Source organism: Pleuronectes platessa, chromosome 7 (genome assembly GCF_947347685.1).
Source record: "Pleuronectes platessa chromosome 7, fPlePla1.1, whole genome shotgun sequence".
Taxonomy (NCBI): Eukaryota; Metazoa; Chordata; class Actinopteri; order Pleuronectiformes; family Pleuronectidae; genus Pleuronectes; species Pleuronectes platessa.
The window spans coordinates 5,050,111-5,071,075 of record NC_070632.1 but is presented as its reverse complement, the minus strand read 5'-3'; the positions used below and the strand labels follow the sequence as shown (position 1 = coordinate 5,071,075).

The window sequence follows — 20,965 nt, the reverse complement described above, 5'->3', positions numbered from 1 at the left end:
AATAAAGAGATATATCCTATCTCAGTCATATAGAGAGATATTAAATGATTGAAGAAGTTTAAATCCAACTTATTTGAAACATCATTTACATCTTTATACTACAGACATATTCCTTCACATTAAAGACAAAAAAAAGCTCTGTTTTAGCTACTTTGAGAATATTATAAAAAACATTCCAGTTTTATTATGGTTGGAGACAATGAGACACATGTAAAATGCATTGATATTAGTTTCTCAGACAGAAAGTACAAAGATCTTGTTAATTTTTCTCGAACGCTTCCGGAGGCTCCAGGCCCACCCGGCTGGTTTTCTGTCTTTCTCAACTTTTACCAAATGTTATCGTGGGGGAAGTTTTCCATGTGTTTCCCAGAAATGTTTGGGGAAGTTGAACTTCTTTGCACAAGACACCACCAGTGAGTTGTAGTTCATAGTGTGAAGCTGTTCACATTCACACACACACACTTGACCAGAGAGAGAATGGGTTTAACTGGTTCTTACGTTCTTAATTTCCCCCATTCAGGATCAGTTCAGTTTTGAACGTGAAAACTCACTCCCTACCCAAAATATTTGTTCTTTTAGATCCCAACTAATCCTGCGAGCCAGAGGAGGCTCACAAAAACTTCTCATTGGCCCTCCTGTCGTCTCTAAACACATGTGATAGGTCGACCTTCTTGGCTGCCACTAATCACAGGCCATCCGCTGGGTCTACCGCAACAACCCGAGGACATTTTGATTGGTTGACCGCGGGGCTGACCACTAATAGCAGGACAGTCTGAGAGTCAGACATGGAAGTTGTCTGGCTTTTATTTATGTACGAAGCGGGATCTGGAACGTGAGGGGGAAACATTGTCAGAAGGCGTCGGGGAGATCTTGGATTTCCTCTTCTCAGCACACGGGGCTTGAAGCCAGCGAGAATAGCTGTGGTGTTGTGATCCCATAACAGCGTGTTATTACCCGAGCATGCGTTCAGCTCCCTGACAGAGGGAATACTTTGATAGTAGAGTCTGCTAAGTCCTGTTGTTGTTGTTGACCCACATGTATGCAGCAGCAGGTGTGTGTGTAATGTGTAAATGTAAATTTCCCATGTGTGCGAGTGTGTGATTGTAAACTGTTTGTGGTGTCCTTGCAGAAAAGCCTCTGTCGGCTGTAATAAAGGAAGTGTGTGATGGGTAAGTAGATGATTACTCTACCGCTCTGTGGTAACATTTAAAATTATTATCACCAACTTCTGCAATAGTTAATATCTTTGTCTGTGTGTGTGTGTGTGTGTGTCTGTGTATGTGTGTGTGTAGCTGGAATCTCACAGGTCCTGACAACTACGCCCTGCAGTATGCTGATGGAGTGCAAATGTACATCACTGAATCAGTAAGACAAATACTTTTATCTACGTATCTGTATTATTAGTTTACATATTTACATCTATCTACACCAGGGAATCAGTCCAGTAAATATCTGAGCTCACCTTGAAACCCATGAGCAGCGAACCTGACTCGTCCCTGCAGGAGGTTCTGGGTTTGAGTTAGAAAACGTTGTCAAGTCAAAACACTCTCAACAGTTAGATGAGATAGTTTCAAACATAGCTCATGTTGCACAATAATCACAGCTTACAAATGTGAGTGTGAGAATCAGAGAGAGAGAGAGAGAGAGAGAGAAGAGAGAGGAGAGGAGAGAGAGAGAGAGAGAGAGAGAGAGAGAGAGAGAGAGAGAGAGAGAGAGAGAGAGAGAGAGAGAGAGAGAGAGAGAGAGAGAGAGAGAGAGATGAAGCAGTCAGAGCTGCACTCATCTTCTCGGTGTCAGGTGACCTTGTCAAACAGTTGCCAGTGGAAGCCCCTCCCCCCTCCTCAGAGGTAGAGACAGGACTGGAGAAGTCATTAGAAGAAAGTTGATGTTTTTATTGTTGAACATTTCAGCAGCAGACTTTTAGAGAATGCCTACTTCCAGACTTTAGTGTTGGTTGTAGTTAGATACAGATGTTTCTACTTCTTGATGAGCGTTTGTAACAATGACCATGATTTCAGATCAGTGTGATATTGGGAGAAATTCCCACTTTCACCAGTAATTTGATTCAGAAACTAAAATCCCTGTAGGAATCCTGTTCAGGTGAAAGGATCGGAGATAGTGGAACTTCCCTGCAGCAGCCTGGACTCTCTTCTCCTCCCGTCTCTTTGCAATTACTCACTCACAACAGCTGCTTTTCCTTTAAAGGAAAGAACTCACTTTCCTGTACACACCAACCTGCACCAACAGCCTGACGTGTTGTCGTACTTTCACTTTGTAGCACAAGTAAAACGAGGCTGTGTTAAACTCGTCTTTGACTTGAATTACAATCACACATATTTGCCCCTTTAGCTAATTTTCACAATGTTCAAGTGTTTTAAATATCTTTTAAAAAGTTTCTCCTCTGTCCACCTGTGTGTGTTTGTGTTTGTTTGTTTGTGTAGAATCGTCTGGACATTAAGAACGGCTGCATTCTGCGTCTGACCAAGGGCCCGGTGAGTCTGCAGCCACAAGCCTCTTTCTTCTGTCACCTCCTCCTCTCACATTCTTCTGTCGCTCACTCTCTAGCTGCTGCTAGAGAGTCTTTCCAGCCCTCTTGTAAAAACCAGTAACAACACTGTGAATAATTAGGAAACGTGTTGGTGAGCTCTGGTCTTTCTGCCGAACGCAGGGTCGCTGTGCCGAGGACCTGTTCAAGGGCATCCAGAGCTCGGACTCGGGCGTGCGCTGCGATTCGCTGAAGGAGCTGGCCAACGTCTCCACAGACGTGACCTTCGCTCAGGAGTTCATCAGCAGAGACGGACACCTCCTACTGGTCAAGATAGTGGAGGAAGCTAAGGAGTTAGTAACTCTGTCTGTGTGTCTGTGCTCACATGTTTCCTTGGAATGCTGTTCCTCAGAGAGATAGAGACGTGGTGTCTGTACGTGTAGCAGCACATCCCACTGAGCTTAACGTATATAAGAAAAACTAGGAATGTACCTGGTGGATGGGTTTCAGAAACATCTCCTCATGTTTGTTCCTCCAGTTTCTGAGTATTCGCTGATTTATTTTTAATATTTCATCTGATCATAGATAAATCAACCAACGAAACCACATCAAGTTTGGACAGAACTTAGAGAACATCAGTGTAAACCAGGAAGTCAGGACTTTTTTTAGAGGGAATCAAGTCGGCTGAAGCAGTAATTTCTTAAATGACCTTTCTTAAGACATGTTTTATCAGAGAGCTTTTCCTTTTGAACTGTGTTAAATTACTACCTGAATTATTGAAAGGATTCCGTCCAAACTGCCAATTTGAATTCTGTTCAGACTCAGTGTGTGTGTCTGTGTGTGTGATTACATTATACTTATTTCTGTCTGTATGTATGTATGTGTGTGTGTCATTCAGGAGTAATGTGATCATGACGCACACACTGACGGGCTTCATGGAGCTGATGGATCACGGGATAGTTTCCTGGGAGAACCTCTCAACCATCTTCATCAAGAAGGTGCTGGATCTGCTGCCTCCTGTCTTTCAGTTTGGTCACAGATGTATTCTTCTGATAAGTGTGACGCTCATTCACTTCCTTACTCCTCTCCTTTCAGATCGCCAGCTTTGTCAACGCTAAGGCGGCAGACGCGTCGATGCAGCAGGTGTCCCTGGACATCCTGGAGAGCATGGTGCTGAGCAGTAACGGCCTCTTCCTGCAGGTCAAACAGGAAGTCACCATGGAGAGGGCTGGTCGCTCATCTCCAGGTGTAAGTTACAGATACATGTGGACTCACAAGAGCCGAACATACATTTACTAAATACTTATTTTTCAAATTGAAGCAGTGTCTCTTCAGTAAATTGAAAGAGAGGAATAAAGTCCTGACAGAGGGAACACACCAGGGATCAGTGACCAGGGGGCAGGTTGATAAAAAGCAGCATTGTCTCTGAAACGGGAAGTTTTTAAATATGTAAAACACGGCTGATAGTACCACTTATGTCAAACAGAGGGAACTGGGATGGTACTCAGCTGAGAGCATAGACCAGCAGTCCCATCAGATTCAATCAAGCTCTCACTCTCATGGATATCAATCCCCTAAAGATTTCCTGAAATTCATCATCAGGACCCAGGAATTATTCCTTGGGAAAATCTTGCAATGTTAGAGAAAGTGATGAAACATTCCTGAACCCGCCTCAGAACTTTATGGGTTGTTTCTTGGCTCACATCCCATCTCTAAACTAAGTTTCTAAATATTTGGTGCAGTAGTTTATGCGTAATCCTGCGAACAGACAGAATGAATTACCTCCTTGGCAGAACTAGTTCTCTGCCATGCATCACTGTACTGACGATGGACTCACACATGTGCCTTGAGTTAGATGGTGGGCGTGCCCGATGCTCTGTGTCGACGCCATCGCCATAAAGACAACAATCCCAGTTTCATGCTCCGGACACACAACGTGGCTTTCAAGCTAACGTGCCATGCGAGCTATAAATACAATGCTAGAGAGAAGTACACGGGGAAGTAACGTGCTGTGAGTGTTGTTATTCAGCTTCTGCCATACTCAACGCGGACCCACAATGCAGTGCAGCAACCCACGACATCCCAACATTCAAAGTGAATCCTCACATTGTGTGTTTGTCTCACTCGCTGCTCTCCGACTTGTTTCAGGACCAACCAGCAGATCCAGACCAAAGCCATGGCCCTGCTCATGGCCCTGCTGCAGACGGCCGGAGACTCGGACAGACAGGTGCTGCTGCAGTCTGGTTATTACCCCCCCCCCCACACTCTGTTCCTCTTCTCCTTATTGCTCTGTGATCTCACCGCCGCGCAGACAAAATCTGCTGTTTAGTTCCCTGAATCGTGGTTACTCTCTGACAGTGATGCCTGCAACTGTCAAAATCTGAACATTCTCTTTCGCTGTTTTTTCATTTTCTCTTGCCTTAATTGTCGACTATGAGTCCTTTGTGAGCCAATGGGACGCTCTGAAACCCCGGGCTGAACGCGGCCTGCACGTGACTCGTGGAAAAAGGGTGTTTTTGTACCAGCCGGACCTTTTTATTCTACTTAGGAGTCAGAGTCCTGCAGGCACCACCTCTGGCAAACAGCTGGAAATGATCCATCTCTGTTGTTCTGTCTGCGCATCTCAGACTTTCTGAAGACAGTCGAGTCTTTCTCTCCCTCTGTTCGGTTTCTGCTCCTCTCTTATTGTACGGAAACAGTTCCTTCATTCAGCCCTTCATCTCTTTTCTCTCAGGCTCGCTTTGTTACTCTCCCTCTCTGTCTCTCCCCCTCTCTCTCTCTCTCTCTCTCACACACACACACATGCACACACTTCCTCAATTTATCCACAAATCCAGCCGTCTTATCAGGGTGAACAATCCCAAGGCAAATTTGCGTCCTGAACTAAATGAGGTTGAGTCAATGGCAAGTGTTGGTTTCGCCCCAGAGGTCAAAGTCCGCCTCAGACTTAAACCCATGTCCCGCCCCCGAGTCTGTTCCTGACACCACAGTACCCCCCCATGCTAGAAACCTGTCATTACATCTCAGAGACACATTTCACTTGCTCTCACTCTTAACATTGTTTTCTCTATTTCCAGGATATGTTTGCTTTCCTGAATAAGAAGAATCTGCGTCAGTACATTTATAAGGTAAACGATGACGAGCTCACTTTCGTTATCTTGTTGTCGTGAACATGAATAAACCAACACAGGTTGTGCGTGTGTTGCAGAACATCATCCACAGTTCTGCTTCAGTCCAGGACGAGATGGCTCACTACCTCTACGTCCTGCAGTCGGTCACGTTGAATCACCTGGAGCCTCGCATGAGGACGCCTCTGGACAGCTACAGTCAGGTGAGTGAAACACGAGGAGTCCGACTCAGAGAGAAATCATCTGCTGCTGCTGATGAACATTTCTCTGACTTCCTGTTACTAAACTAAACAAATCATCTTTCTTCACAATTTAGGTTTCAGATCAGTTTGATTATTGAATTCTTTCCTGAACCTTAAACTGTTATATAGAATCTTTCAAGTGAAGAAATTCCTCAGTGATTCAGGTTTAAAGATACTAATTTGTTTAATTTCATACATCATCTTTCATCTTAAACCTTTATAATAAAGAACTGTAATTGAAGCTTGATATTTTACAGTTTAACCACAAACTTTATTCCAAATAAATTGAAATAATAAAAAAACATGTAGAATTTTAATAAACAAAATCTTTCTTTATGTAAATTGTAAACATGGATGCACATCTCTCCTGCATTCTTTGTATTTTAAATTAATAAGTTAACCTCCATCTTTCACCCACGCCCCCCCCCCCCCCCCCCCGCTGTGACCCCAGGATCAGAGAGACGTCCTCCACAGTTTGCGTCAGGCGGCGTTTGAGACAGAGACTGAAAACAGCCTGAGCAACGAGAGGCGCCGCTCGCTCTGTGCTAAAGAGTTCAAGAAACTGGGATTCTCTGTGAGTGTCTGACCTCAGGACTTATTCTCTCATGTTTGTCCCCTCAACATTCATCATATTACTCTGAGGGACAGTATCATATTTGTATTAATTATTATCTTTGATTCTTTCCTTCCAGAACAACAGTAACCCTGGTCAGGACTTGGTGCGGACGCCTCCTGGTCTTGTAGCTTTGGACACCATGTCTTATTTTGCTTCACGCTATCCTGATGCCTACAGCAGGGTGAGCGGGGTTTATCTTTTATTTGTTTTATTTAAAGAGTTCAGCTTCTTTTCTTTTATCTGATCTTCACTTCTCCTTGTGTCTCAGTTTGTTCTGGAGAACAGCAGCAGAGAGGACAAACACGAGTGTCCGTTCGCCAGGAGCAGCATTCAGCTCACGCTCATCCTGTGTGAGATTCTTCGTATCGGAGAGACACGTGAGTCGACCTCCGACCTGCTGCTGATGTGAATGTATATAAATATTCTCTGGTCAAACCACCTCTTTCCTCTTTTCATCTTTGTCTTCTCCATCTTCTCCCTCTCTTCCCATCTGACAGCCTCAGAGACGGGATCGGACTACCACCCCATCTTCTTCAGTCAGGACCGACTCGTGGAGGAGCTCTTCTGCGTCTGTATCCAGCTGCTCAACAAGACCTGGAAGGAGATGAGAGCCACACAGGAGGACTTTGACAAGGTACAAGAGTCCAAGCTAGCCCAGCACAGCAGGGCCTGCTCCGTGTCATATCCTGAGCACCACAGAAAAATCTTGTTGTACCAGTCAGGTGTCATAAACTGGCTCACGGTTCAGACAAACAGAAATAGAAGGTAAAGTGTTGTCGTGATTGAAGTTCCGGACCAAAACAGTCATGCATTGCATCAGTTTGTTACTTATGGATGGAGTTATAGTGAAAGAAATGATTCCCCACTTAATTTTTATCTTACACAGTAAACTGCTCTTGCTGTTACCATGATAAATCAAACCCATCTTTATATTTGTTAATGAAGGATGAACAATTTGTTCAAGCAAATCTGTTTAGCTTTGAGAGAGATTCAAGAAAACCTGTAGAAATTAGTCCTGTTTTATGCTTTTCATGGTGGATTGGTGTAACTTTGTATTTTTGTGACATTGTGTTGGTTTATTCTCGTGCAAACTACACACAACCTGCCCCATACACACAACGTTTAGTGTCTTTACAAGCAGTGTAGCACCAAGAAAGAGAGAGGAGTCAAGCTTTTGTCTTGAGTCGCAGCTCCACATCTCTCACAGCCGTCTGTCGTCAACACAGCGCTCTCCTGATAGTCATAAAACTCAGTGACCTTTTGACCTGTCAGGAGCAGCCCCTGTGTCCCGAGCACCGGGGCAGCAGACCAACCTTTTGTCTCTGCCCACGGCCCCCTACCCAGGGTGCTTTGGGGCAAGGACAAAGGGGCACTAGGTGGACAAAGAGAAGCGTGGTGGGCGGCAGAAACAGAGGGAGAAGGAAATGCGGAAAAAACAAAGCGCCCGGGGAATCAGCAGTAACTCCACGACAACAGAGGGAACGTAAAACCTCTGGAAACAATATGGGAGGGCGAGAATGAGAGAAACCAAAGAAAGAGAGAGAGGTGGGGGGGGTGATATACGAGTCATCACAAGACATCATGTAAGTTTCCATACTTGGAGAGCGAAGTGGACTTAGTTGTGTTGGTTTGCTTGAGACTACCACAAAAAAACAACCACAATCATGTATGTGCTTATCTCTACACACACCCCATCCTCCACAAGTGCACACACACACACACATAGATACACACACTTAGCAAGCACATGCTGCAGGGTATCAGGGAACACACAGCTGCCCGTCATCGCTCCCATTGGTAAGTTCAGCTAAATAACAGAGGGGGCTGGACCTGTGTGTGTGTGTGGGGGGGGGGGAGGGTTGGTGGTGGCATGTGCGTGAGAATATCAGGGTGTCTGTTTACAAAACACACACAGGCCTGCACCTCTCCTGCCGTGTAGGTGACCTGTGTTTCTCTCACTCACTTTCACCACTCGTCAACCCCCCCCCCCCCCCCGTCTGCCGGACAGGTGGAATCTTAGAGCTGGGATAGAAGTCGTTGGTTTAAAATAGTGGAAGGATGGAGGTAAGACTGGATTTTCGTTGTATTTTTTCTCGGTTGTCAATTCTCCTTGAATAGTTTGGTGCTACGTATTAAATGTTTCGGGTAAAAGATGAGTTTTAATCCGTTCAAGGCTTCGACAGAACTGATTTGTAGCATTTGTGAGTTTTGGTCCCGGGACCCAGTGAAGTGTCGGAAACTCGTGTCATGTGAAAATCGCTGGATGCCAAAGTTATTTTGGCTCATGGAGCTCGTGCAGGCGGTGGCAGTGTGAAACTCTAGCCGCTTGTTTTGTGTCCGTGCATGTTCACACAATATAGAATGACAGCCTGGATTTCACTGTCTGAGCCAGACACACACAGACAGACACACACAGACAGACACACACAGACAGATTGAAAGTCATTCTATGTGGTCGTAAACAGTTTGGTAACATTCCTCTTTATGTTTCGAAGGAACTTACAACAAATACATTTCTGAATCTGCGTCATCAGAAGTCACGTTATTTAAAAATCCTCTGTTGTTTTCTGTCATGCATGTGAATCCCAGTCTATCAGATTCTGTGCTGTAGTGATTGCTCTCGAATCAAAGTTGTACAGAGGAAACGATGTAGGTCAGCAGAGCCGTTTGTGTGAGTTGTGTAGCTGGAGTCCGCTCCCTCCCGCAGCTCTATAGATTATTATATAGATTTTCCGCTACTTGCAGCTGAGGCGCGTGAACCCGAAGGGATCTATAGATTCTAATCACATGCAAGCTGTAGCCAGGGTCACCCCCCCCCCCCCCCCCGTGTCCGTCTGTGTGAGCTTCAGTTGAACAAGTGATGCAGAAAACACACGCACAAAAAAAAATAACGCTGAGTCAGTGAGATTCCAGTTTGTTCTGACTTGTTAACAAATAAATAAATAAATGCATATTCGAAATGGAATCTGCAGTTATCACCCAGATGTTAGGATGAACCTTATGATGGTTGGTGTGGTGTTACTGGTTGGGTTAGTTAGATTTAAGGGTTTGAATAAAACAAAGTCCCAAAACCGGAAAACACTTAAAACTAGAAAAGACAAAGTGACAAGATGAGAGAACACGATGTTCAGGGAAACACAACGGCGAGTGAACGACGACAAACTGACAAAGGGAAGCACAGAGACTTATATACACACGGGAGGCAGGTCGAGTGGACTCAGGTGAAACTCATGATCACAGGGTCAGGAAACAGGACAAAGACAGGAAGTTAAGCCAGAGACACACGAGGAACATCGTTTCAAAGTAAAACAGGAAGCGGAGAACTCAGGGGAAACAACTGAACACAAACTTAAACACAAGGAAAACACACAGGTAAAAGTCGACAAATTCCAAAAGAGACCAATCCAAAGTGTCCCCAAAACTCTCCATCTCAGAGTTCAGAGTCATGACACCTCCAGGATGGAGACATGGCGTCCCTCTTTATCCACAGTTTATGGTCTTCATCAGTGAATGACAGTGAAGATTGTGACCTGCTTGTAAACATGGTATATCCAGACACCCTCATTCTTTTCAAAGACCACTTCCCCAAATCAGAGACCAGGGGGGCGATGAGGACCCAGGAGGCAGCACGTTGAATTCCATTGATCCGGCTTCACGCAGCAGGACGTGAGCATCTCTCTGTCTCTATCTGCAGGTGATGCAGGTGGTGAGGGAGCAGATCACCAGGACGCTGTCCAGTAAGCCCACGTCCCTGGAGCTCTTCAAGAACAAAGTCAACGCCCTCAACTACGGCGAGATCCTCAAGCTGCGGCAGACGGAGCGGCTGCACCAGGAGGAGACGCTCGCCCCCCCTGTACTGTGAGTAGAACACCACTAGGGTCACATGGTTGATTGACACCTCACACTGCCGGGCTGAAGGCCTGACTTTAGATTCAAGTGTCCCTTACTACTGATTTTACCGATTTCTAATCATGTGAATCATGACAGAGGAAATTAAATCGACTAGGTGAATGAGTTTTTTAGTCTCGATTGTTTCGAAATTATCACAAGAAAAGTTTCTTGTGATAATTTCTTTGATCATTTGATGTAGAAAAAGCAAAGCGACACCATCACAGAACCTGTTCATCTGCTCTCGTGACGACTTTCCCCCCCGATACATCAGCTGTTGTTTATTGTGTAGCTTGTTTGTTATGTGACTGTTTGTCACTAAACAGTGAGTGTAACAGGTCGGCTGTAATGTCAGCAGAGATGCTGCCTCTGCTGCGTTTGATTCCTTATTGAAATAATCCATAAAAAACACGAATGTAAAAGTTTTATTTAACCTTTTGTGACTTGCTGTGGTTTGTTCATGAGTTTGCAAACACGTCTGAGTTTCTTCACTGTATATAATACAAATGTTAAATGACAAGTGAGTGTGTGTGTGTCCTTCCTCAGGGAGCTGAAAGAGCGTCTGAAGCCGGAGCTGCTCGAGCTGATCCGTCAGCAGAGACTCAACCGACTGTGTCAGGGAACCAAGTTCAGGAAGATCAGCAGCCGCCGCCGACAGGGTGAGAACCCAGCACGCACACACACAAACAAACACACACACACACACACACACATCTAAAACCAGTAGACTTGATACTTTCCTGTCTGACCAACCTTTGTCTTTGGCCATTTTTCTCCCAGATAAACTGTGGTACTGCCGCTTGTCACCCAATCACAAAATACTTCACTACGGCGACTTGGAGGAGGACACGGACAATCCCCCGATAGAAACACTGCAGGAAAAGAGTGAGTCGATTCCTAAGATGTTGTTATCAAACCTGTAACAAATAGAACTTGAATTTATAAAATACAACATAATTTACATTCTCATATTTGCCCTTACCACCAAAAACACAGAGGCCAATACTGTGAAAGGCTCAGATCAGCTGATTTCAGCCAGGCTCTAGTATCTAGATAATGAACTATTCATGTCTGAGTCCTGATCCAAGTCTTTCCTCCTCCTCCCTCAGTTCCAGTAGCAGACATCAAGGGGCTGCTGACGGGAAAAGACTGTCCTCACATGAAGGAGCACAAAGGCAAACAGAACAAGGTCAGCAGCTCTTCTTATCTTTTCAGATTGTGGAGGTTTTCCACTCGGTCAGAGGAGGTAATAAAGCCTCATTGTGTTTGCACTTGCTCCTCCCCGCCTGTAGGAGGTGCTGGACCTGGCCTTTAGCCTCACATATGTAGAAGAGTACAGTCTGAACTTCATCGCACCCTCAAGGACTGACGTGAGTCGATCTTCTTATTGTCCTGACCTTATTCTGTGTGTAAGTAATACCCCCCCCCCACCCACCGAGTACTCACTGTCCTCCTCCCTGTGTCAGTTCTGCCTGTGGACGGACGGCCTGAGCGTCCTCCTGGGCCGGGAGATGAGCAGTGAGTCCATGCGCAGCGAGCTGGACATCCTGCTCTCGATGGAGATTAAGCTCCGCCTCCTGGACCTGGAGAACGTCCCCATCCCGGACAGCGCGCCGGTCGTCCCCAAGCCTCCGAGCAACTTCAACTTCTGCTACGACTTCAGCCAGACCGAGCAGTAGAGTGTGTGCACCGGCTGGATGTGTGAATGTGTAAATATATATATATAAATATATGTGTGTGTGTGTGTGTGTGTGTGTATGTGGTGATATTTTACCAGTGCATCCGTGCACTTATTAACAGATTTATAATCCTGACAGTAGAAAGTTTCCTCTGTGGCCTGTTTCTCTACAATGAAAACAAGGAAACTCTTAAAACTACAGCAGCAGGTTGTTGGTACGAATCTTCACCACGTTGCTTATCAACTGTTTTCCGAGGCTGCAGATCATCGCTTCTCGTCTGGTGCCTGGGAACTTCCACAAACAACAGAGACTCCAGCTGCTTGCACACCTGCACTGAAGTCTGCACATGCTCCTACAGGCTTCTGCAGGGCCTGTATGTTAGAAGGCAAATGTCCGAGTCAGTCCCTGGGGACACTTTACAAAACCTTTCCTTCCAGCCCCCCTGGTAAAATGTCCGTGGGAGACCCTGTGAGAATACAGAGAGAAAATGTCCGAAAAAAGTTCAAAGTGAGTTTCTAATAAGTGACGGACGGGTTTCCAGATGAAAACAAGGCGTCATAGAGAACCTTCATGAAGTTGTCCAATTGGAAGGACAATGAGATTACAGAGCTTTTGGCTGAGGCCACTGAGGATGAGTGTTCTGAAGGCTCTGGACCTGTTCCTGTAGTACTGAACTCGTCTGACAATCTCCTGCAGCCGTCAGAGTTCATGTCTGACAACATCTTTTCAGAAAAGAGATTCTCCAGTTATGGTACTTTAAAAAATGTTTATTGTTCAAGTCAGTTTTGTATTTCTAAACACATCTATAGCTCTGCATGGTACTTGGAGTTTCCCTGTGTGAGAGGCTGCTCATCACTGCTCCAGGATGTAGAGGTTTTTCGATCTGGTTGAACACATTTCTCTTAAATTCCTTTCTGCCATTTCATTTTTTATTTTTATTTTTTAAATGGGCATTAACTAGAACACTGATTTCTCAAGATGTGGTGCATTAGACTCATTTTCAACAGTTTACATAGAGAAACACAGAATGTTTTCAGTGTCGGACAATATTTTGCTTGAATATATGTTCGGGTACTCGCCTGCAGATCCCAGTGGCTCAGTGATGATGGAGCACATCTGTACATTTCTTTCTGATTCTCATCAGGTACTGAGCTGACTTCTTCCCCCTCTTTATTATCCTGACCATCAATAAGCATTTGTGCAACTGTCCCTTTCAACAGTTTGCAAATTAGAAAACATCCTGATCTTTCGATTTGTCATGAATTAAAACCTAAAACCTGGTCATGTTATAAAAAAGGTATTTGTTCTAATGTGAGGCTCAAGTCACATCAAGCTTTCAGTAGCTGCTCGACAACTGACAGTTCTTCAGTATATCACAGTGTGTTTGAGTATCCCCCCCCCCCCCCCCCCCCCAGACCTCTGATGATATCCACTTTGAATCCTTTGCTTTTTGGTGAATTCACATGAATAAACAGTTTGATTTATACAGAGAAATAAACAGTACGTGTGTTTCTTTCATGGTTTATTTATAAAAATCAACATTTTGATCTACACGTCTACCTTTGTTGTCAAAAGCACGTTGCTGAAGCGACAGTGGACAAGAGTCATTCAAATCAAGTCAAAATTAAAATAAATTGGTTAACGTGAAGAGAAAACATTGAAATGACAAAAGTAGTGTGAAATGTTTTCTATATCGGTAAATATATATTCACTTTATTACACTTATTAATAATTAAGTTAGAATGTTAAAATAAACTTCTTATTCTACAATATAACACGCAGAAAATATGGAATTCATTTAAAATCTAGATACAAATGTGCCAGAAAACAATTCTCATTCACTTTAGACACTGAGAATAGTTTCTTCTTTCTTCATGAGCTGTGTTTCACTTCACAGGATTTCTCGTGATTGCATTGGATACTCCCCAAAGCACCTTGATCGCCCCCTGGTGTTTGATTGTAGTATAGGTCATAAGCCCCGCCTCCTCCATGTTAGCAGATGGTGAACGGGTCAAATTAAAAACTCAAAGATTAACGTCAAATTAATTGTTTTCAAAGAGGGTTTCTGTGATTTTAGGCCGTTCTCCCCACATGATGTCTGTGTGTTTTCATTAATATGTTATTTGATAATGTAAAAACAGGGTAAAATGTTCCTTCCATCAATGGCTACTCTGCAGACTGGAGCCAAATGACATCATCTGCATATAGTAGAGACGCCTCTTTTACTTACAGTCTAGGGTTTGAATCCAAGCAACATACATGAACATATACACAAGTTAAACACCAAACAACACTTGGTTCAGTTCTTGTGCAAATTGCTGAAATGTGCAGAAGCTCAATGACAGAGCAGGCTCTGTTATTGAAATGTCCAGTGGTTCGCTCAGAGTGTCAGAGTGGGATCAGCCCCACCTATGAATTTGTACTGGACATTCTCCAGGAAGGGAAACTGGGACTGGATGAGGTCCATCGTTGTTATGGAAATGTTTTTGCAGCGTGAGATGTCGAGAGTCCTCAGACGCTTGCAGTGCTGCGCCAGGTGCAACAAGGATCTGCAGAGTTCAAAGGTCAAAAGCTCAGGAACGGGCGTTTTTTAAGATCGATGGCTTCATGCATTGCAGACGTGTGGTTGTGTGTCACCTACCGGTCCGTTATCTTACTACAACCGGAGAGGTAGAGATGCTGGAGTCTGTGCAGGTAAGGTGCAGCCTCTGCCACCCCGCGGTCACTGATGCCCGGGCAGTTGCTGAGACTCAGGCTGGTGAGGCTGCGGCAGCGCCAGGCTACCGACACCAAGCTGTCATCAATGATTTCTGGCAGCATGGACAGAGACAGACGTCGGAGGTCCGGGTGGTGCACCACCTGGGAAGAACAGAAACATCATAAACTAAGTCACGTTTTTTAGCTCTTCAAATATTCTCCAACACATTTAGGCAGTTGTATTATTGTAAAATGCAGAGTTTAACTGCACAAGAGCTGTGCTTTCAAATTTCCCTGTTTGAGCAAGTAGTGCGAGTTAATACGTTTTAAAGCAAAGAGGTAGTAGTATGGATGTAGCCTGGAACCTTGGTCTCCTCGGCCTCTCACCTGTGTGATGCTGCTGTCAGTGAGCTTGGAGCAGCCGGAGAGATCCAGCTCCTGCAGCCGGCTCAGAGCCAACAGCGACGCCCCGGCCTGCTGCTTGAACTGCTCCAGGTCGTTCTGTGTCACCAGCTTGGGTCGCTCCTCGAAAGGCAAACGAGGCGGCTTGAAGAAACCCATGTTGCCAAAGGTTCGGGTGAACCTGGGACCCTTGTCTTCCTGCGTGGAATAGAATATCATTACGACAGGTTTTCACTGAGAAGTTGCTTTAAGAGAGAATAAGAGAAGCTGTGTTTTACTCCTCTAACAGTCTCCATCTCTCTGAGGCTCTTACCGTCTCCTCCTCAGGCTCACACTTGGTCGTTTCCACCATCCCCAGCAAACCCCAGTCTGTCACTTCTTTACACCAGCCGAGCCTCAAAACCACCAGCCTGTGCAGGTAGGTGGCGATGGCGCGCACAGACAGGTCTGTCACGTTGACGCATGAGGTCAGGTCCAGCTCACAGAGAGTATCCCCGAGCAGCTGGGTGAGATTGAAAATGGCAAGATCCTGAAGAGAGAGGAGGGAAAAAAAGCTTATCTATCATTTATTTCTCATATAAATGTGATTAAAACACACACACAGACACCGACTGACCCTGATGTAGGTGCAGCTCTTGAGGCTGAGCTTCTCCAGCTGAGCTCTACTAGCACCGGACTCCCTCAAGCCTTTCACCATCTCTGATCCGCTGACGTGCAGACACTCGGACAGATCCAGACTCTTCAGGGACGACACGGACAGCAGCTCGGCCAGGCCTGTGGACAACATGGAACCTTCATGCTCACGTGTTCATACTTTCTCACAGATAGTGGTTCCCTCCGAATTATACCTAATCTAATAATTCAATTATCCTAACAAGATAGGTTAGAGCAAACCCCCGGGACTGAGTAGGCTCCTTTGGTTAGTTGGGAAAAGGAATTCCCCAATGATCTGAAATACACAACGAGCACCTTTCTCAGTGATCCTCCAGTCGCGGGACAAGGAGAGGTGCGTCAGAGACTTCAGGCCCTGAGCTACAGCCTCCACAGACCGGCTGGTCAGCTCAGTGCAGCCACTGATGTCCAGTCTCTGAAGGCTCGGCTGGTGCTTCACCAGAGCCTCCACCGAGTAGTTGGTCAGCTCCTTACAGCCCTGGAGGAACAGCTCCTGCAAGACCAGACCCTGAACCTGGGACAGGGGGAATATCAAGAAATTTTATACTAAAATCATGAAAGCCACCATTGTTGAAGCAAATTCAGCCTTTTCTTTCTGTATAATCCGGAAAATGGGTCTTTAGATTTACTCTGACTGGAGTTATCCTGACCTGTGCAACAGTGCGTAGTGACTCGGGCGTGATGGAGGTTCTGCTGAGGTCCAGAACCACCAGTGTGGACCTCTGCTCCATCAACAACCGCTTCAAGTTCCTCAGCGACAGTAACGCCGACGAGTCCTCGACGGCCCCCACCGGGCACCCCCGATACGGGTCGAACTCGAAGGCGATGTGGCACCCGGCCAGCGAGAGGCGGCGGAGGCGGGGGGTGCAGCTGGTCAGCCGATTAAAGGTGAGGTCGGAGAGGTAGCGCAGGTCGGACAGGTCCAGCTCCTCCAGGCCACACAGAGCGGACCTGACCTGGAACCAGAGAACAAAGTTTGACTTGGTAATGGACCATTAAAACAATAAAGTCATGGAAACACATTGACGATAATCCATCGAAATACTGAGAGCAACGTCCAGCCACACTCATGACTATTTATCACTGCCAACGCCCATTACTTCTCAGACAGATAATGTGAGGTAATGATTCTGATTTACAGCTAAGCTATAAAGCAGGAAAATAGGATTACACAAATCTTAACAGATACAAATTTTGTAATGCCTTAACTTTAGGCCTTTTTATGGCTTATTATATTTAAGGGACTTATATCGATTAGTGTGTGCAGATACAAATAAAAGTGTTTTGTCAGCAGGCTTACACAAAAACTACTTTACCTAATAACGCCAAACTTGGTGGAGGGGAGGGGCCTGAGAAGAAACCACTAAAGGTGTATGCAGATTAAGGGGCAGATTCTTCTCCATTGTAAGATCTAGAAAATCATGTGTAGGATTCTCCAGCCTTGGTGGAGGTATACACTCTATTTTACTTCATCTACACAGTTTATATGCAAGTTTAACATGTAAATGAGGTGGGACAGGTTTGTTGGCAGCTTTTCAGATCTGTTGCTGTTGCACGATGAAGAATACCTGCTGGCGGTGCTCCTCCCTGGAGAGGAACGCTCCAGACATGAAGAGGCTGTCCAGGCCCCGGAGGTCCAGCCTGCGGAGGGAGGTCAGGCAAGGGAGGAGGGCCAGCAGGGAGGTCTCCGTCACGCTGCTCCCAGGCAGGGCCAAGCTCTCCAGCTTGGAGCCCAGACTCAGACCCACCTGAGGAGGGAGGGACAGTTTCATTCACTGAATACCTTAGTGCCTGTTACGGGTATAATGTCAACTAACTTCCTCTAATAATCCAACTCTCTCATTCACACGCTGAGCAAACACTGGGGGGTTATAGTTCGTCCTTGTGTTTTCTAGGCAACGGTTAAGGTGTAACAACTTGCTAGGCACAAGTTTTTAACAGGAAGTTCAACATTTGCATGAGCACAAAGAGATACACGCACAGAGATATGGGACAATGGGGGTTATTAAGTAACCGCTGCAGCAGCTTTGGACTTTGGACCATAACGCGTGTGTTACTGTAACTGTGACTGTGCTACATCCTGGTCATTGCGATGGGAAGTTACAATAGTGAGCATGATAATGAATATTTAACAATGCAAATGTATTGTTTGTCTTTGAGGGGGGGGGGGGAGACTTTTCTTTTTTTACTGGAGGCATTTTGCTTACGAGATGAATAAGATCCACTCGAATAGATTGTTATTTTTTAAGGATTTCATAAGCCCTGTAGTTCAGGGACTTCTCTCGACCCAAAAAAGAAGCATGTGATCAATGTAGGTCAAAAGAAGAAGTTACTTGATCAAACAGTCTATCCACATTCACGCTGAACAAAGTAGTGAGGAGTTGTTGACCACCTCCAGAAGCAGCGACCTGGACATACTGAAGCCATCGAGTTGGCTGATTATCAGGCTGCAGCAGGACTTGTTGCCCAGAGACCTGACCAGCTCCAGGGACGAGGCGGAGGCCGGGAAGCAGAAGGTGACGTTCCTCTGCACAAAGACAAACAGAGAGGAAGTTAACTCTGCCCTGAAGCGTAACTGCTCATGAAGCCTCTGATGAATGGATAATGGTGGTCCTCCTGGTGTCTTTTGAGAGGATCACCTGAAAGCGCAGGTCCTGGCTGGCGCTGTACCAGCTGCGGCAGACGAGCGAGGCCTCCTTCCTGTCCGACGCATGAAGGAAACTCAGGATGTAAACGATAATCTACAGCAGGAGGATGAGACAGAACACTGGGTTACATTACAGCTACCGATGCTGGAGGAGAAACCTTCCACCACACAATTTAACTACTGCTCCATCTAATCTGTTCCAAACGCTAAAGCAAACTGGTTAAATTCAAAATGAAATCATGCAAACAATGATCCGCGGTCTGATTTTCTGCGTCTCCATGTGACCCCTGAAGTGATGGTGACAGATTAGTGACAGGAAAACAGGAAACACAGAAACATGTGCTTATGTAAATCAATATTCTCTGGGGTCACTGGGATCACTGGGGTCACTGGTCTCGAGGATGATTATTTCTTAGGGGGGTTGTACTTCAGCTCAGGAATCAATACAACTGTGTTACATACACACTAATGTGTACATCTGAATGCACATCACAAATAAACATCTGTTGTTTTAATTTAGACATTATTATAATACATGTTGTCTTTGATTGTTTTACACTTATCATGTTATTGTGGATTTTCATATTTTCTATCATGGTGAGATTGTATCTTTAATTAATTAGAGGCCTGAAATAAGTCCAATCCCAGCACTGTGTGTATAATGTGTTTAACAGATGTTAGAAGTATTTTGTTGTAATTGTGCAAATAAATAATAAAACTAGAAATATATAATATCATGATGCAGGCGGATCCAGCAGGGATGGACTGTGTCTGTGGAGGGAAATGCATTTAAATAAAAAAAAGCATCGTGTTAGTGAGTCACCTCAATAGGAAGCTCATGCGTGTCCTCAGGTGTGTCCCCAGCTGAGTCCTCAGGTGTGTCCCTCGCGTCCTCTCCATCGTTGTCCCCCATCTCCTCCGTCAGTAGAAACACCTCAGGACCATGACAGGTCAACGCAGCTAGCCTCCAGCTGGCTAGTCGCGCTGTTTAAAACAACGCAGCAGTTAGCCTTCAAGCTAACATAATGCTAAAGAGAATCGAACTCGTGACATTCTGCGTGAACTCGCGGAACATGTCACTCGCTCAAATGCACAGGGACGCGGCTCGGTCTCCTCACTAAGCTACTTTACACTGAGCGGGTCCCCGCGCCGCTCACTTCCGGCAGCTGACCGGAGAGCAGAGGGTCAGTGACGTCAGGGAGCGGAGCATTGTGGGAAATGTGGTTTTGTTTTGTAACTGCACTGAGAGTAAGTGTGTCACATTTTTCTAAATTTCTTTAATATTTTCTTTTATATGAAATTAGATTTTCTTTATATTTCATCACACTTATTATTACTTACTTACTTTATTACCTACTGCAGATTCTTGACTCTTGCAAATTTCCCAATTGTGGGACTAAAAAAAGGATTATCTTATTTTATCTTATCTAATCATATCTTAAATCTTCTAATTTTAAAAATATGAATATAAAGCCTGTTCTGTCACAACCAGAGCCTCTGGGTATTTGAGTGGTAAACAGACAGTTAATGACCCACACCGCAAAAGCCTTCAGGTGAAGGGCGTTTGGGAACTCACACACGTTTGTATCAACGTAAAAAACAAAATGTGCTGCTGTTCTCCCTAAGTGTGTGTGTGAAGTAATCAGGTAAAACATGTGTTCTCAGGGGAGGGGGGGAGGGGGGAGAGGGTTGTAGAGGGGAGCTCGAGGGGAGATTTCATGGTTCACATGTGATATGGATGAAATGGGAAGGCACCAGTTTGGCTTCAGGCCCCAGAAGTCAGGACTGGTTCCTTATATTCTCCTTCTACTTAGTTTCATGGTTAACAGCTGTCGTCACCGGCAGATTATCAATAAAAAACACGATCAACTAATGACCTGTGATGCATTGTTGTGGATTAAACTGTATTTTACCAAGTAAACATTAACCCACGTTTACCAGCTGCAGTTCAGACCATGATACCTCAGTAATTTATTAATTGAAATGAGCCATTCTTTATAATGAGCATTTTTACTTTGGGTTTTGTATATTTTGACACTTTCTTGTATTTCTATCATGACCTGAATACTTTCTCCACTAGTGGAAATTAGAAAGCATTTCATATGCAGTTTGGATTAATGGGAATTATTCTAAATTAATTCATATAGTATCAGAACTAGTGGCCATCAGCACATGCGTCTCAGCTGTTTGTGGTTAGTTGGTTTGCAGTTTGTCGTGTTGTTAGTCAGGCTCTTTGACCCACATGACGATGACTCATTCACTCAGGAGGACATGTGCGGCAAACAGTCATTTATTGAAACAAAATTCACAAGAGATAGAGCTACATCAGTGATAAACTCAGGTTTAAAGACATTATTATGTACACACACATTCATTATAGTCCATTATATGCAGTCATATCTCTCTCTGACTCACTATAACACACACACACACACATACACACACATACACACACACACATTCCTCTCTACAGTCTGTCTGGCAGTATGTTTAGCTGGTTTATCTTCTG

The 20,965-nt window shown here is 45.0% G+C and overlaps 2 protein-coding genes across 2 annotated transcripts; one reads left to right on the top strand and one right to left on the bottom strand.

Annotated features, from left to right (window-relative positions):
- The first annotated feature begins 1,110 nt into the window (after positions 1-1,110).
- elmo3 (engulfment and cell motility 3) lies at positions 1,111-12,716 on the top strand. The gene is given in 20 exon segments (XM_053427846.1): positions 1,111-1,169; positions 1,293-1,365; positions 2,442-2,492; positions 2,669-2,838; positions 3,384-3,483; positions 3,581-3,712; positions 3,714-3,733; positions 4,634-4,712; positions 5,563-5,613; positions 5,694-5,816; positions 6,307-6,429; positions 6,548-6,652; positions 6,740-6,848; positions 6,969-7,105; positions 10,166-10,329; positions 10,906-11,018; positions 11,140-11,244; positions 11,469-11,548; positions 11,652-11,729; positions 11,826-12,716. Coding segments are annotated over 19 exon segments (1,971 nt in total). The 5' UTR covers positions 1,111-1,169; positions 1,293-1,347; the 3' UTR covers positions 12,039-12,716.
- An 850-nt stretch (positions 12,717-13,566) lies between these two features.
- On the bottom strand, positions 13,567-19,629 carry fbxl9 (F-box and leucine rich repeat protein). The gene is made up of 11 exons (XM_053427848.1): positions 19,280-19,629; positions 18,449-18,550; positions 18,202-18,336; positions 17,378-17,557; positions 16,460-16,765; positions 16,107-16,323; positions 15,754-15,911; positions 15,451-15,666; positions 15,123-15,335; positions 14,680-14,897; positions 13,567-14,587 (listed from the first exon to the last, which is right to left on the bottom strand). Exons 1-11 carry the CDS (start codon positions 19,367-19,369, stop codon positions 14,419-14,421), a joined length of 2,004 nt encoding a protein of 667 aa, XP_053283823.1. The 5' UTR covers positions 19,370-19,629; the 3' UTR covers positions 13,567-14,418.
- Positions 19,630-20,965: the final 1,336 nt, after the last annotated feature.

What these genes read in the sequence shown, in the direction of transcription:
- fbxl9 (XM_053427848.1), bottom strand. Translation starts at nt 19,369, where the DNA reads ATGGGGGACAACGATGGAGAGGACGCGAGGGACACACCTGAGGACTCA. An exon ending in CTGGAGGATCACTGAGAAAG is followed by an intron (nt 15,912 to 16,106) that starts GTGCTCGTTGTG and finishes TGTTGTCCACAG; the next exon opens with GCCTGGCCGAGCTGCTGTCC. An exon ending in AGAGCTGCACCTACATCAGG is followed by an intron (nt 15,667 to 15,753) that starts GTCAGTCGGTGT and finishes CTCTCTCTTCAG; the next exon opens with GATCTTGCCATTTTCAATCT.